The 14,508-nt window shown below is 68.5% G+C and overlaps 6 protein-coding genes across 6 annotated transcripts; 4 read left to right on the top strand and 2 right to left on the bottom strand.

The window, feature by feature from the left end:
* The first annotated feature begins 427 nt into the window (after window positions 1–427).
* FA09DRAFT_328172 (hypothetical protein) lies at window positions 428–3,783 on the top strand. The gene is made up of 8 exons (XM_025741670.1): window positions 428–888; window positions 940–2,568; window positions 2,616–2,761; window positions 2,815–2,930; window positions 2,984–3,246; window positions 3,298–3,345; window positions 3,399–3,682; window positions 3,738–3,783. Exons 1-8 carry the CDS (start codon window positions 457–459, stop codon window positions 3,775–3,777), a joined length of 2,958 nt encoding a protein of 985 aa, XP_025600322.1. The 5' UTR covers window positions 428–456; the 3' UTR covers window positions 3,778–3,783.
* Window positions 3,784–4,041: 258 nt separating this feature from the next.
* Window positions 4,042–5,193, bottom strand: FA09DRAFT_336880 (hypothetical protein; the record flags this gene model as incomplete). The annotated part of the gene is made up of 3 exons (XM_025743937.1): window positions 4,042–4,242; window positions 4,299–4,364; window positions 4,420–5,193. The coding sequence occupies 3 exons, from the start codon at window positions 5,191–5,193 to the stop codon at window positions 4,042–4,044; spliced, it is 1,041 nt and encodes a 346-aa protein (XP_025600321.1).
* A 51-nt stretch (window positions 5,194–5,244) lies between these two features.
* Window positions 5,245–6,652, top strand: FA09DRAFT_358807 (hypothetical protein). Its single transcript, XM_025745011.1, has 3 exons — window positions 5,245–5,789; window positions 5,966–6,126; window positions 6,184–6,652. The coding sequence occupies exons 1-3, from the start codon at window positions 5,402–5,404 to the stop codon at window positions 6,625–6,627; spliced, it is 993 nt and encodes a 330-aa protein (XP_025600320.1). The 5' UTR covers window positions 5,245–5,401; the 3' UTR covers window positions 6,628–6,652.
* Window positions 6,653–7,849: 1,197 nt separating this feature from the next.
* On the top strand, window positions 7,850–9,677 carry FA09DRAFT_203212 (hypothetical protein). The gene is made up of 4 exons (XM_025739449.1): window positions 7,850–8,353; window positions 8,413–9,213; window positions 9,275–9,413; window positions 9,470–9,677. Exons 1-4 carry the CDS (start codon window positions 7,942–7,944, stop codon window positions 9,528–9,530), a joined length of 1,413 nt encoding a protein of 470 aa, XP_025600319.1. The 5' UTR covers window positions 7,850–7,941; the 3' UTR covers window positions 9,531–9,677.
* FA09DRAFT_336877 (polyamine transporter TPO5) lies at window positions 9,589–11,759 on the bottom strand (the record flags this gene model as incomplete). The annotated part of the gene is made up of 10 exons (XM_025743936.1): window positions 9,589–9,705; window positions 9,757–9,776; window positions 9,835–9,974; window positions 10,026–10,139; window positions 10,192–10,811; window positions 10,861–10,958; window positions 11,013–11,083; window positions 11,135–11,255; window positions 11,328–11,500; window positions 11,554–11,759. 10 exons carry the CDS (start codon window positions 11,757–11,759, stop codon window positions 9,589–9,591), a joined length of 1,680 nt encoding a protein of 559 aa, XP_025600318.1.
* An 816-nt stretch (window positions 11,760–12,575) lies between these two features.
* Window positions 12,576–14,330, top strand: FA09DRAFT_336876 (hypothetical protein; the record flags this gene model as incomplete). The annotated part of the gene is made up of 5 exons (XM_025743935.1): window positions 12,576–12,652; window positions 12,704–12,917; window positions 13,080–13,237; window positions 13,298–13,466; window positions 14,007–14,330. 5 exons carry the CDS (start codon window positions 12,576–12,578, stop codon window positions 14,328–14,330), a joined length of 942 nt encoding a protein of 313 aa, XP_025600317.1.
* Window positions 14,331–14,508: the final 178 nt, after the last annotated feature.

Genomic DNA, 14,508 nt, shown 5'->3' with positions numbered 1-14,508 from the left:
TGCACTCCCCTTCCCGCCTGCGCTCCCTGGAACGACAGCTTCCGCGATCCTCTGACTTCTCTATCGAAAGCAATGACATCTTCCACGCACGAGAGGGGTGCAGCGGACCGCCCGGCACGCGCTCTGCTCGAGCCGGGCGCTGAACGCAGAGCGCCTCAGACGGTTGTGAGCCATGAGTCAGACTGGTGTAGGGCATTTGACTGCGCTCGCTGTCGGCTTTGGCGTTGCAGGAAGGCGAGCTCGAGAAGGCAGGGGGAGCGGCAAAGGCGGGTCGCGCGCACGGGCCGCGCAGCCCGATCAGCTGACAGCACCGGCAGTCTAGTGCGCCGGCACGGCGGCAGAGCGGCAGAGCCGAGGCTTGCTCGACGCCCGTCCAGCTCCCTGTGTGCCCCGCTGCCGTGCCGGCGGCGTCGCACTCCCATCCTCTCACCACCACACCTTGCACCAACGCCCCGCATGCGCGCCCGCAAGCGCTCCGTCGCCGCTGCGCCTGCCGCGCCGGCGCCGCTGCTCTCGCTGCCCGCCGAGGTGCTGCACAAGATCTGCGCCCAGCTGCCGCCGCACAGCGTCTCGGCGCTGGCGCGCACCTGCCGCTCGCTGCACGCCTTCGTCTCCGCCGACGACCACCTCTGGCTCTCGCTCTACCGCTTCCGCTGGGACCAGCCTGATGCGCGCAACGCGGCGCGCCCGTCGGTCTGCAGCGGTGGCGAGCCGGGCCCTTCGGCAAGAGACGTGCCGCTGGGCAAGGGCAAGGGCAAGGCTCACGAGCAGCCAGCGGCCGCCGGGGATGGCATGGCGGCGCAGGTGTGGCGCAGCGACGAGCAGGCCAAGCGGCTGGCGCGTGCAGCGGCCATGGTGCAGCGGGGCACGTCCAACAAGCTCGCACTGGTATGTGGCTGCGCCATCTCGTGCCGCATCTCTGCTCATCTGCTGCCACAGGTGGCTCACTACAACGAGACCGCTCGTGCGCTCCTCAGCGCGCTGCACTCGCGCCTGGCGCGCTCCGGCGAGCCAGACGCTTACAACGGCGTGCTGCCGCACAGCCGCACAGTGCGCACCTTCGATGCGCTCTTCGGCGACGACTACGAGGGCGTGTCGGCGTATGCCGCATGGATCTATCCGCGCGAGGTGGTGTCGACCGTTGCGACCTGGCAGCGGCCCGAGACGGCAGAAGCATATGCGAACTACAAGCGCAGGCACGCGGCACACGAAGCTGCCCTGCGATCACATCCGCCGGTCAGCGAGGGAATGAGTGTCAGGATCCGGGGCTCTCAGCTGCCTGCGGTCAGGGCAGTGGCGCAGGCGCATCTCGCCGCCTCGACGGGTGCGGCAGCCAGGAAGGCTGCTAGCCAGCGCGAGGCCCGCCCTGTGCCCGGCCAGCGCCGGTCGCGCCGGGCTGCGCAAGCGATGGTGCCCGAGCCGCTCCGTCCGCTCTTCGACCACGGCGACGGCAGCGACGACCTGCCCATGACACTCGAGGACATTGCGCCCATCGACGAGCAGCTGGCGGCCGAGTTGCACGTCCTGCACGGCCTTAGAGAGCTCGTGACGCCCGCTCGCACCTACGAGCGCGGCCCGGCAGCGGGACGGCGGCCGTGCCTGCCGGTCCTGGCGAATCATCGCCTGGGTGTCAGGGCCTCGGACGCTCGCATCTCTGTGCCGGGCAGCGTGCGCTCAGGCTCGACGCTAGACGACCTGGAGGAGGCTCACTACCACCGGCCGCCAGCTGACGCGCGCCTCGCGGCGCCGCTGCACTTGCTGTCGCAGTCGGGCTTCAGCTACGGTTCGCGCGACGCCATGGCGGGCGACAAGCGTCTGCGCGGACGGGCCCGCCGCATCGTCTACTCTGGAGCGCGCTTTGGACCCGAGAACTGCTTCGGGCCCTTCTTGCCGTACCGGCCGCCGGCAGGCGCCAACGCTTTCCGCGTCAGCGACGCAGGCGACGATGCATCGGACAGCGAGGAGGAGTTCTTGCTGGAGGCTCCACGCGTGCCGTTCGGTTCGACGAAGCTCAGCGCCGAGGCGCTCGGCCGGCTGTGGGAGAAGCCGAGCGAGCCGGATGATGCTGCGGACGCGAGCGACAACTTTGAGGACAACGAGCGCGAGTATAGTGCATGGGATACCGAGTTGGAGCTCGTCGACTTCAGCCTCGGCCGGCACAACGGCGGCATGACCGCCCACGAGTTGCTGCATTTCTGGGACGACGAAGAGGATGACCTGCACCTCTTTGACACCTCGCCGGGGATCGACGAGATGACGGAAGGGCATGACAGCCAGTCCGAGTCCCCCGACGCTGACTCTGCGGATGGAGATGCTCCGCCGCTGCTGCACCCGGGCCTGGAAGAGGAGGCAGCCGACTACTCCAGCGAGGAATCGGCAGTCTCATCAAACGCCGACAGCTCATCAAGCGCCGATTCTCTGCTGTACCCAGACGAGCAAGACCTGATCACGCTCGCCGGCCAAGCTGCCGGCTCCATTCCTCGGCGGCTCATGCGCGAGGCACTGGCACGAGGCGAAGTGCCGGAGAAGCGCATCGACTGGGTCGTGGTGGAGGCGCTGCAGGTCGTGGTGAGTCTGCCGCTGCCGACCGACAGGTCCGTGCTGACACGCCGCAGATGCACGCCAACATCATGCACGCGCAGCTGCACGGCTGGGGCGCCGCCTGGCTGCGTCGCATCGCCTCGCCGGGCCTGCTCGAGCCGCAGCTCGGCGCGCCAGAGAACGATGAGATCTCAAAGGACAGGACGAACGACGTTGCTGGGTGCGCAGCATGGCGTGCGAGATCTCACGACGCCGCTGACACCTTCGCCTCAGCTACAATCGGGCCACGCACCTGCTTCGCCCTCCGTCTGGCTTCGAGCACTCGCGAGGAGCGGCTCTGCCGAAGGAGATGCCGTCGGGCCAGCCGTACGACTGGGCGCACCTCGAGGGTGAGGCATGCGGCGCCGCATCTGAGGGCACTCGCTGACGCACGACGTCGCAGGCGTCTGGATCGGCACGTACAGCTTCCTGGACTACCGCGACTGGCTGGAATACAACGCGACGGATGCGCATCAGCGAGGCCACCGATGGGGCAACCCCGAGAAGCAGCTCAACCCCCGGCGGCCTCCGCGGCTCGAAGAAGAGAGCGAAGCCGTCGGCGACTTCCTCTATCTCCAGCTGCGCCTCCTGCCGCACAAGCCCGAGCACCGCACGGAGGTGGATACCGAGATCGAGGACGAGGACTATCCGCCGCTGTGGTTCGAGGTGGGTCTGACGTGCAAGCTGGCCCGCTCCTTCTGACACGACTTGGCCCAGGGCCGGACTTGCAACGTGGACGACGCTGGCCCCACGCCGCGAGGAGCGGTACGTGACTCAGCGCTCGCTCGCGCAGTCTCATCAGCTGACCCCAGCTGCAGGTGCACGGCGTGGTCCGGCCCGTCTTTGCTCCCGGCACCAGCGCCGCGCCCGGTCCGGATGGCCGCAAGGCGAAGCGAGCCATCTCTGGCATACACTTCTCGATCACGCACCGCTACGATGGCGAGGACCGCTGGAAGCTCGAGTGCGTGTGGCAAGCTGTCACGGCCGGAGCTCGGCTGACGTCCAGCCCTTCACAGAGCCGTGCAGCCCGGCCCGCCCGGTACTCGCGCGGCCATCTACGGCATCTGGAGCGATGCGGAGCGCGAGGAGAACCCGCCATCGGGTGCGTTGCGCTGGTGATGGATCTCCTGCTGCCGCGCTGACTCCGCCTCCTACAGCGCACCCCAACGGGCCGTTCGCCTACTGGCGCCAGGATGAGCGGCGCTGGCAGGACGTCGAGCGCGAGCTCGAGACGCCGCGAGCACAGGCGCGTGCCGAGGAGCTGCGCGAGGAATACGCCGCACGCGGCGACGGCCTGCCGCTTCCCCACGGCGTCTGGTTCTGAGCCGTACCCTTATCTATCTTATGCGATGAGCGAGCATCTCTGGTGCATCGAGAAGAGCGCGGCCGACCGCCATGACATACAGCAGCGCGCGTGTCTGCCCTCCCACCTCGCGCATTGCAGTACATGCTCCGGATCTCTCATTGCGTGAGCGGGTCGTAGCCGACGCGCCAGCCGGCGTACAGGATCGAGATGCCCAGCACAAAGACGACGATGGCGACGTCGTTGACGAGCGAGTTGAGGAGCGAGACGTAGCTCGAGCCCGTGAGCAGCAGCGACGAGACGACAGGCGGCAGGAAGGGCGCCACCTTCTGCACCAGCGACGGCGGTGGTGGTCGCGACTGAGGCAAGGCGACGTCAGAGGCGCCTCTGCAGCACCGTGCGCTGCCGCACTCACCCGCAGCAGCATGATGCGGGTCGACTGCAGCACAATCTCGAGCGTGATGAAGAGGTAGAAGACGGGCTGCGCGGCAGCGCGTTAGCGTGATGGCCAGCGAGCACGCTCACGCCGCACTCACAATGCCACCGAGGCCGAGCTGCTCGACGCCGTACATGCCTGCGTCCCACGGGCTGGGCCGCTCGTAGCCCAGGCGTGCCCAGTGCATCATGGCGCCGCCGTTGACATGCGCGATGAGGCTCTCGGTGGCGCTGGCGGCCTTGTGTGCATGCAGCAGCGGCAGCACGAGGTAGCCGCCGAACGCAGCGCACAGCAGCGCGCGCACGACGGCAAAGATGCGGTCCGTCTTGCTGGCGGCAAAGTCCTCGGCGCCGGGAATGCCGCCGAACGGCGACGCTCCGAACGGCGACGCGCCGTCGGCGGCACTGGCACCGCCGGCGCCGCCCATCATCGACTGCAGCTGCGAGAACATCTGCTGCATCTGCGGCGGCAGCTCCATGCCCTCGGGCATGCCGGGAAACGCCGGCATGCCTGAGCCGCCCTCGGGCATGCCGGGAAACGGCGGCGCGTCGGCGCGCTGCATGGCACGCAGCGAGCTGATGTCGATCTCCGGCGGCTCGCCGTCGTCGTCTGCCGGCGCAGCAGCAGAGCTGGAAGGCGCAGCGCGCGGCGAGGCGAGCGGCGGCGGCGACGCCGGGTAGAGCTCGGCGGCCTCCTGCCCGCGGCCCGTCTGGGTGATGCGGTTGAGGCGGTCGGTGCCCTTGCCGAGGATGCGCGCCTTGCGGGCGGCGCGCTTGGCGGCGGCATCGTCGGCGGGTGACGCAGCCGCCGCGGCGGGCTCGGCGGTGCTGCTCGATGGCGGCGGCGGCGCGACGGGCTCGGCGCTGTCGGACATGGTGTGTGGACGTGGGGTGGAGTGAGGCGCGGCCGGTGCGTCTGCGGTGTGTTCGTGGCACGGCGCGCGTCAGTGCTCCCGCACGAGAGCGCAGCCGCCGCCGGCCTGAGATTTGATTTTTGGCTGCCTCTGCCCCGCCTTGACCTCGCTCCTCTCCCCGGCGCCACTCTCCCAACCCCACCCTCACACCCATCCTCAATCTGCCACCATGCGCCAGAAGCGCGCCAAGACGTACCGCAAGGCGCTGGCGCTGTACATGCGCCACTTCGCCTTCCGCCTGCCGCTGCAGCTGCTCTTCGACAGCGCCCTCGTGCTGGCGCTGGCCAAGCAGCGCCTGGCGCCCGCCGACGTGCCCGCACGCCTGGCCGACGTGCTGCAGGTGCGCGCCGCCGCGCCGCTGGGGCACCGCCGGCCCAAGGCTGAGGGCGGCGAGGTCAAGTGCATGATCACGCAGTGCGCCATCAACGAGCTCTACCGCCGCCAGAAGGACGGCGACGTCGAGGCGCGCGCCGTCGACATGGCAAAGACCTTTGAGCGCCGCCGCTGCGGCCACCGCGAGGCCATCGCCGGCGACGAGTGTGTGCGCCAGAGCATGGGTGAGTGGCCGGAACGCGGTGAGGAGTGGTGTGGCAGGGATGCAGCGGCGCGTGACAGATCGGCGAGGCCCCTACTGTCATGTGCGATGGAGCCGCTGCACTGGCGAAGCCTGCATGCTCGCCATGCTGCATCAGACGCCAACGCCACAGACGTCGGGCTGACATGCGCGTGACAGGCCCGACGAACAAGCACCGCTACGTGCTCTGTGCCAACTCCTTTGCGCTGCGTGCCTGGGTGCGTGCCGAGGTGCCTGGCGTGCCAGTCGTGCACGCCAACGAGCGCAGCGTGCTCGTGCTCGAGCCGATCAGCGAAAAGACGCGCGAGCGCATCGACAATGTGAGTGTCCGCTCTTGTATGCCCGCGCAGCCTCGTGATTCTCATTACTTCGCACAGCTCGAGGTGGACAAGCTGCGCACAGACGCACACGAGGCCTCGGCGCTCGGGCTCTCGGCCTCGTCTGTAGCCGGCTCATCGCGCGGCGCCACGGGCGACATCGTGGGACTCGATGCGGCCGATGCAGCCGAGGGCTCGACGCCTGCCTCCGCAGCGGCAGCAGCGGCAGTGCCAGGCGCCAAGAAGCGGCGCGCAAAGGAGCCCAACCCGCTCTCGATGCGCAAGAAGAAGAGCGCTCCCACGGCGGCCGAGGCGCAGCAGGGCGCCAAGAGCGGCGAGAAGCGCAAGCGGGACGACGGCGCTGCCCCACAGGGCGCCACTGCGACAGCTGCCAAGGACGGCGCTCCGGCGCGCAGACGGCGGAAACGCGGCGCTGGCGGCAGCGGTGCGGGCGGCGGCGGCGATGATGGAGCAGCCAAGACGACGGCGGAGGCCGCCACATAGCAACGCAGAGTCCTTCTTTGTTCCGTTCACACGTTGCGTACTGTGGGGGCGTAGGGCCGGAAGATAGGTGCGCCCGGGTGCCGAGCGTGGATAGCGAGGAGGGCTAGAGGAGGCAGCGAGGCGCAGACTGCATGGCTGGTGCCAGCCATGGGCGTCACATGGCCGGTCTCGCATACGCGACCGCACAGAAGCAAGCAGAGGAGCGGAGCTGCGGCGCCCGCGTGGCTCTCACACGCTCTGTCCCACCTGAGCGCTGGCTTGAGTCGGGACACACAGCACGCGGCTCCGCGGGATGTGCCCAGGCGGCGCCGGGATCGCAGCGATGCCAGCGCCAGAGAGCGCGCGTTGCTCATCGCTGCGGGCGGCGCTGCGCTGCGCTGCGCTGTCTCGAGCGCGAGACCGTGGCGCCGAGCTTGCTTGCGCCCGCCAAATTCTCCGGCGGCGCAGGCACTTAACGCGTCTCGTGCCGTCGCCGCGACGCGCTCTCGACCCAATGCGGCGACTCGCGTGCGACCTCCGCTGCTCCGCGAGTCGGCGGCGCTCGCGGCAGGAGAGCAGGCGCCGCGGACGCCCATGCTCGCCGGCTGCCTCGCGTCCACCACCATCAGGCACGCACAAGCAAGAAAGCAGGGTCTGCGCAGGAACACTGGCTCCGCTGCGCCGGGCCGCGCGGCAGCGGCGGCGGAGGATCATCCGCCGTCTCCTCCGCCGCTCCGGCCGCCGTGCTCTCCACTCGGCCGGGCCGTGCGAGACACGCGCCAGCCGTCATGCCGCCAGCCAGGCGCCTCGGCCAGGCGCCTCGCCGCTTGGCAGGCAGGCGTGCGACTCTCCCGCCGGCTGGCCTCGAAACAGAGTTGGCCCTCCACCAGGCCTGCACGCACCTCAGCGGCGCAGCACAAAGGAGGGCGCGAACGGGCCTCTTTGCTCCGCCACGGCCCTCGCAGTGTCTCAGACAGCATGCACTACTCCTCCTCTCTCCCGTGCAACCGCTGAGACATGCGCGTGGACAAGCAAAGCGAGGGCAACGCACAGCTCGTCCGTCCGGTGCAGGGTCTCCGGTGCAACTCTGACGCAGGCGCCCCAACGCACGGCGCCCGGCATCGCGCCCCGGCGGTGCCCTGGATGCTGATACGTCCGCACCTGTGTCCGAGGCATACATAAGGAGCGGCACAATTCCCTTCGAGGGCCTCAGCAAGACCTGCCTCTCTCTCAACACGCCCCACACGCTCCAACAGCCGCACACTCTCTTTGTCTATCGACCCTCGACTCTCGAGCACTTCCTCTCCTTAGCACGCCCTCACTCTCTCCAGCGCCATGCGCTTCTCCTCCTTCCTCTTCGCCTCGCTCGTCTTCGCCGGCGCTGCGACGGCGACATTCGAGTGCGGCGCGGACCCGCACGCACACGGCGTCAAGCCGTACCACAAGCACGGCAAGCTGCACAAGCACAAGCGGCCCTCGACGCCCAAGAAGCCGGCGTCGCCCGCAGCGCCGCAGCCACAGCTTCCCTCGCAGCCGCCGCCGCGCAGCAAGAAGGGCAAGAGCATCAGCCGCAAGCCGAAGAAGACGCACGGCAGCAAGCCCAAGGCGCCCATCAACACGAAGCCGCTGAGCGAGCAGCCGCACTACAATGCCCCGACGCCGCCGTGGGAGCACGGCAGCAAGCCTGGCTGGTGCGCCGGCGCCGGCGACTCGGACCTGCCGCGCTGGGACGACGGTGATCGGCGAAGTGAGTCGCACCTTCTGAAGTGCATCTGCCGCAGCCACACTGACTGACGCTCGTCGCAGAGTGCCACGAGGCCGAGCTGCAGAAGGACCACGGCGCCATGTCGCAGTTCTGCAAGCACGGCACCCCGGGAACCACGCTGCCGCCAAGCACCAAGCCCACAACGCCGCAGACGCCTGGCGGTACCACGCCAGGCGGCACCACGCCGGGCGGTACCACTCCCGGAGGCTCCACGCCTGGAAGCACGACGCCTGGCGGCTCCACGCCTGTAGGCACGACGCCGGGCGGTACTACGCCTGGCGGCTCCACGCCCGGAGGTTCTACTCCAGGTGGCAGCACGCCCGGCGGATCCACGCCCGGCGGATCCACACCTGGAGGCTCTACTCCGGGCGGCTCGACTCCAGGAGGCACGACCCCTGGCGGCTCTACCCCGGGCGGCTCGACACCAGGAGGCGCACACCCCGGCGGCTCTACTCCGGGCGGCACGACCCCCGGCGGCTCGACGCCAGGAGGCACGCACCCCGGCGGCTCGACGCCCGGCGGGTCCACCCCCGGCGGGTCCACCCCAGGCGGATCGACTCCGGGAGGCACCACACCAGGCGGCAGCACGCCGGGCACCTCGACTCCAGGCGGCGGCTCTACTCCAGGTGGCTCTACGCCGGGCGGCTCGACGCCCGGCACTGGCGGCAGCGGCGCACCAGTGTGCCAGCAGGGTTTCCAGCGGACGGCATACGACTACAAGCGCCTGGCCACGAGCGGCGTCTACTCGTGGCAGACGGTCGGCTCGGCCGCCGTCGACCCCAGCTACATCACCTACGGCCTCGTCGACACGCTCAGCCAGTGCCTCGAGGCATGCAAGGCCGGTGAGTCTTGTGCTGCAGCGCCTTCGCACCCTTCATGCTCACGCGCTCCGTCGCGCTGCAGTGAGGGGTTGCGTCTTTGTGAACTACTACGAGGACCGCGAGGAGGACGACCGCGACTTTGCCAAGCACGGCGGCCAGATGACGTGCGCCATGTTCGGCAAGTACGTGCCGACGTCGGCATGGACGAACTGGGGCGGCCAGTGAGTAGCGCAAGCGAAGACCACCCTCCCTGCTCGCCCTGACACCTCCTCGCCAGGCACGACCCCAACAGCATCCACTCGAGCTCCGGATACCTCCTCGGCGGCAGCTGCCACTGATCGAACGCACACGACTCTCTAATTGTGACGCTATATATCCCTGTTCCCCTCTGCCTGCCTAGTCCTTACCTGATTCGAGACGCGAGACGGGGTGCTCCGGCGCGGCAGCGCCTGCTGCGTGCCGCTCCTCGATGGCATGCATGCGCTCATCCTCCTTCAGGACGCCGAGCGGGCCCTGATAGTGCCTGTCAGCTGCTGGCTGGTGCCAAAGGCGCGACGGACTCACCGTGTAGAACTTGCGGGCGCCTGACGAGAGGAAAGAGCGTCAGTGAGGCGAGCAGCTGCAGCGCTCAGCTATACCCACCGGCAAAGTAGTACACTGCAGCGCCGCACGCAAAGAAGACGACGACGACGCTGGCGTAGTTGATCGTCTCGGGCGTGTTCTCCGCCGTCGTCGGGAAGCAGAAGAGCACGATTGAGAAGAGCACCCATGCCAGTGCGATGCTGCAGCGCAGTGGTGAGACACAGCTGATGCGGCGTGCACGGCACACTCACATGTTGGCGGCCCAGCCCCACACGCCGAGCGACCAGGGCGCATCGCGCATCGGCCGGCGCCCCTGCAGGATGACCATCACGACTGGAAAGACATAGCTGACGCCGAGCAGGATGCTGTGGGCTGAAATATGAGCAGAGGCCCGGCACATGGTACGATGTCACGCACGTGCATGCGCCAGTGAAGGCGCTGAATGCGGCAGTGGCGCCAAAGTAGATGAGGCCGAGCGCCATGATCAGGCCGGTGCTGACGAAGAGCGAGTTGAGCGGCACGTCGAGGCGCTTGTTGACGATGCGCAGCCAGCGGCTGCCGGGCAGGCCGCCGTCGCGGCTGAAGGCCCATGTGCAGCGGATCGCGACGGTGAGTGAGCCGACGGAGGCGAAGAGGCCGATGCCGAGGATAAGGAAGAGCAAGCCAAAGGCGCCGCCGGCGGAGCCCGTCACCTGCGAGAAGAGCACGACGACGGGCTGGCCGGCTGCCGAGGTCAAGATGGAGTCGAGGTCGACCGGCAGAACGAACGCCAGCGGCAGCACGTAGAGAAAGCCCGTGAGGCTGGCGGCCAGCACACTGCCGACCATAGCGCGCGGCACGGCGCGCTCGGGCTCGACGACCTCCTCGCACAGCGCCGAGATGGTGCCGTAGCCCGTGAGCACGTAGGCCGGCGTGAGCAGGCCGACGAAGAAGGACCAGCCGTCGGGCCAGCCGCTGCTGTTCTCCCACTGCGCAAAGACTTCTTGCGCCGAGCGCTTGTCGTCGCTCATCGCCAGCGTGGTGACGAGGATGATGATCTGACGAGGAGTGAGCGAGGTGCTTCGTTGTGCGCGGGATTCGACTCACGCTCGTTGCGCCAGTCCACCACATCGACGACACGTTGAGCAGCTCGAGATAGTTGCCCTTGACGCCAAAGGCATTGACCGCCGCAGCGAAGACCATCACTGGGATGGACCCGTCAGCGGAGGGTCACAAGGCGAATGAAGTAGCAAGCTCACCTGCCCAGAAGCAGAGGATCGTGTGCCAAGTCTCGGGCGTCCATTCGTTGTTGCGGAAGACGGAAATGCCGCTGCGCACGAAAGTCAGCGCCGAACGAGAAGCCAGCATCTTACATGCTCACGCCATGATGAGCTGTGCCTCGCCGAACGCGATTGAGAGGCAAAGCGTGATGTTGGCAATCACGGAGATCCAGCCGACGACGAAGCTGGCGAGCACCGAGGCCTTGCGCGGCGCCAGGTATGCTGCAAGAGTCCGGAGTGTCAGTGCGAGGCAGTGCGAGGCAGAGAGCGTGACAGCACGACATCGGCACGCACCGGTCCAGACATAGACGCCGCCGCTGCTCGGATAGAGCGAGCAGACCTCGCCGAGCGACGCGGCAATGGCGACGGAGATGAGCGAGAGGAGGAACCAGCCCCAGAAATACGACGTGGCGCCGCCGTTGATGAGGGCAAACGACGCCGACGTCGAGAGGCCGAACGGCGCGGCGCTGCAGCCAAGTGTCAGCCGGAGTAGCGCTGCGTCCCTGGCAGCGGCGCTCACATGATGGCGGCGCCGAGGCCGATGACGGCGCCGACGGAGAGGTTGCGGCGCATCTCGGGCGCATAGCCGAGCTGCTGCAGGCGCTCGTCGGTCGCATCGAGGTCGTGGCTCGTGACGACGGCCTTGGCGGGCGCCGAGGTGACCGGCTTCATGGCGGCGGCGCCGTCGAGCGAGGCGCGCTTGTCGGCGGCAGAGAAGTCGCTCATGGTGTGGGTGAGGTGGTGGTGAGAAAGAGACACGCCAGCCGAGGCTGCCATGCGTGGTGCGCCTGTGCGCCCCTGTGGCTTGCACGTATCAGTGGAACGGAGCGGCAAGATGGGCTGGAGTGGGAGTTGGCCGGCAGGAAGCAAGGTCGGGATGGCGAGGAGAGCGCCGCCCGTACGCCGGCCACCATGCTCCGAGGCAGGTGCAGGCACACGCTGGACCTGGACCTGCAGCACTGGACCCGCGGCAGCGGTGATGCTTGACTGCATGCTGCTCCCGCAAGGCCCTCTACTGTCCTGCTGCACGTTGGGGCGAGAGAGCAGCGGACAAGTGGCTGCGATAGCGTCGGCGCGATAGCCGGCGCCGGGCCGCCTCCTTGGCCGCCGCCGCGCCGCGCCACGACGAGTTGCTCCTCGCACTCGCCTGCACTCGCTCATCCTCGCTGCCCAAGGCCGTCTTCGAGGAGCATACGAAGCCCTGGCACAAGCAGTGCGTTTGGCCGCCGCAGCGCCAGTGCGCAGACGAGAGGCGCTTGTGCGGGGATCTGCTGTGCTCCGCCGGTGAGCGGGCACGGTGCGGGGAGAGGCATGAGGCGTGTGGGTACGAGCAGACGCTGCTCGCGTGCCTGCCGCAAGCGCCTGACGTCGCTTGGCCGCTGCCGCTATCAGCACGCTCCCACGCCGCGGCCCAACTCTCACGCTGTGCTCGGGCCAAGCGTTGATCGGCGACTCTGCGCTGCACCACCGCCATCCGCACCCGCTCGCGCCCCCGCATCTGCGCACATCGCTGCCGCTGCCGCCTCGGCGCATCTGCCGCCGATGAGCGCCGACCGCGCAGGCCGCGCGCCGCCCGGCGCCGCATCGCCCGCACTGCGCCACGACGCCCAGCTGCAGTTGTGAGCCGCCTGCAGCGCATCGCCCTCGCCCCTCTCACCTGCCACTCCCAGCGCGCAGCTGCGGCAGCCCGGCAACTGTCCCTCGGGCATCTACCTCAGCCCCGCCCTGGCGCCGCCCGCAGACGCCACGCGCCTCCACGGCGTCGTCTTTGTGCGCCGCGGGCCCTACGCCGGCGCCGTGTTCCGCTTCGACATTGCGTGGACGCAGCAGGCGCGGGCGCCCGACGTGCGCTTCGCCGACGAGTGTGTGCACCCGCTGGTCGATGTGAGTCGAGCATGTCGATGCATGGTGCGGTGTGGCGCATCGCAGCTTATACATAGGGTATGCCGATGCGCTGCGCTGCGCTTGCCCTGTTGCACTCGCACGCAGCGCAGCGATGAGCCCGCCTGTGCTGCTCATGGCGCTGACCTGCCGCTCGCCTCGCAGCCGCAGACGCACCTGCTGCGCCTGCAGCCGCGCTTTGCCGTCTGGCGGCCGCGCGAGGACCTGCTGCCCGCGCTGCTCGCCTACATCAAGGCCATCTTCAAGCGGCGCACGCTCGACGTGCTCGACGCGGCCAGCGCCGCCGACGCTGAGCTCTTCCGGTGAGCTGCGCTTGTGCTGTGCGCACGCCACTGCTGTGCTCACGCTGCCACGTCTCGTAGTCTCTACGGCAGCGACCGTGCCCTCTTCATGCGCCTCGCAGCGCAGAGCGCCGCCTCGTCCGTCTCGCCGGCGCGCCTCTACGCGGCCGACTCCAAGGCGCGCGCCGGCAGCGCACCCGCACCTGCCGGCATCCGCTTCGGCGAGCTCGACGACGAGCTGTACGCGCAGGTGCGCGCGGCAATGCTGGGCAAATGAGTAGCATTGTGAGGCGTGGAGGGGCGGACGGTCGCAGGAATGTAGATGGGTACGTAAGCGGTGCGGTGCGGTGGAACGAGAAGCCTCGTGGCGTGGACGTCAGAGGTGGCAGAGTCATCGTAGCATCGTGATCCACAGACCCGTGACAGAGGGCTGAGGAGTGACATGAACGCTGACAGCGCGAGAGCTTCTTGCGGTGCTCTAGCTGAATGCGAAAAGCGGCACCTGCAGGCGGGGATCCACCTCGTCTCGCACTTTGCGGCACGCTCCACCTCGGCGACTCCAGTCGACGGCGTCTTCTTCCCGCGCTTGGGGGATTTGTTCTCACTCTCGAGGAGCTGCATGCGCTCTGCAAGCTTAGGCGCCTCGGTGGTGTGCTTGATGGCCTCCCAGATTGCGGTGTGCGTGGCGCCCTCCCTGCCGTCGGCGGCCTTCTTGAGCGGCATCATGCGGAACACAGCCTTCTGATTGAGCCCGGCACCGGCACAATCCACCTCATCGTGGTGGATGCAGAACGACGATGCCGTTGTGGACAGCGAGCTCGTGGATGCTGAGCTTGTTGACGACGAGACGCGGCTTGACGACAAGGAGCCGCCGAGCAGCGAGGCGGAGGCGTCGACGACGCGGGTCTCGACGGCGTCGTGGCTCGCTTCGCCGATCTGGCCGAGCGAGAAGAGGGCATCCGTGCAGCAAGAAGAGGCCGCAGACGATGAGCTCGAGTACGAAAGGCTCTCCAGCGACAAGCAGTGGTCGACCAGTGAGACGCTGCTCTCCCGGGCACACGCGAAATGCTCGTCTTCACTGACGTGCGATAACGAGACACGTTCGGCTCTCTGAAATACATCTGCTTTTGCTGCGCTCGTTGAGCCGAGCGACTTGAGCTGCTTGCGGAAGCTGAGTGGAGTCGGATAGAGCTGTGTCAGGGGTCGGCTGCCCGTGGGGCGGCGGCGGCGGGACCGCTCCCGGCGCCAGCACGGCGCCAGGCGCGAGACTTACCTTTCGCCGCGGCGGCTGC

Source organism: Tilletiopsis washingtonensis (assembly GCF_003144115.1).
Source record: "Tilletiopsis washingtonensis strain MCA 4186 unplaced genomic scaffold FA09scaffold_4, whole genome shotgun sequence".
Taxonomy (NCBI): domain Eukaryota; kingdom Fungi; phylum Basidiomycota; class Exobasidiomycetes; order Entylomatales; genus Tilletiopsis; species Tilletiopsis washingtonensis.
This window is presented reverse-complemented; position numbering and strand designations above follow the sequence as displayed.

Excerpts from the sequence above, each read along its gene's own strand:
- FA09DRAFT_328172 (XM_025741670.1), top strand. The coding sequence starts at position 457 with ATGCGCGCCCGCAAGCGCTCCGTCGCCGCTGCGCCTGCCGCGCCGGCG. Across the intron at positions 889-939 it reads CGTCCAACAAGCTCGCACTG|GTGGCTCACTACAACGAGAC; the intron begins GTATGTGGCTGC and ends CTGCTGCCACAG. Across the intron at positions 3,683-3,737 it reads CGAGGAGAACCCGCCATCGG|CGCACCCCAACGGGCCGTTC; the intron begins GTGCGTTGCGCT and ends CGCCTCCTACAG.
- FA09DRAFT_358807 (XM_025745011.1), top strand. The coding sequence starts at position 5,402 with ATGCGCCAGAAGCGCGCCAAGACGTACCGCAAGGCGCTGGCGCTGTAC. Across the intron at positions 5,790-5,965 it reads GTGTGTGCGCCAGAGCATGG|GCCCGACGAACAAGCACCGC; the intron begins GTGAGTGGCCGG and ends TGCGCGTGACAG. Across the intron at positions 6,127-6,183 it reads CGCGCGAGCGCATCGACAAT|CTCGAGGTGGACAAGCTGCG; the intron begins GTGAGTGTCCGC and ends TACTTCGCACAG.
- FA09DRAFT_203212 (XM_025739449.1), top strand. The coding sequence starts at position 7,942 with ATGCGCTTCTCCTCCTTCCTCTTCGCCTCGCTCGTCTTCGCCGGCGCT. Across the intron at positions 8,354-8,412 it reads GGACGACGGTGATCGGCGAA|AGTGCCACGAGGCCGAGCTG; the intron begins GTGAGTCGCACC and ends CGCTCGTCGCAG. Across the intron at positions 9,214-9,274 it reads CCTCGAGGCATGCAAGGCCG|TGAGGGGTTGCGTCTTTGTG; the intron begins GTGAGTCTTGTG and ends GTCGCGCTGCAG.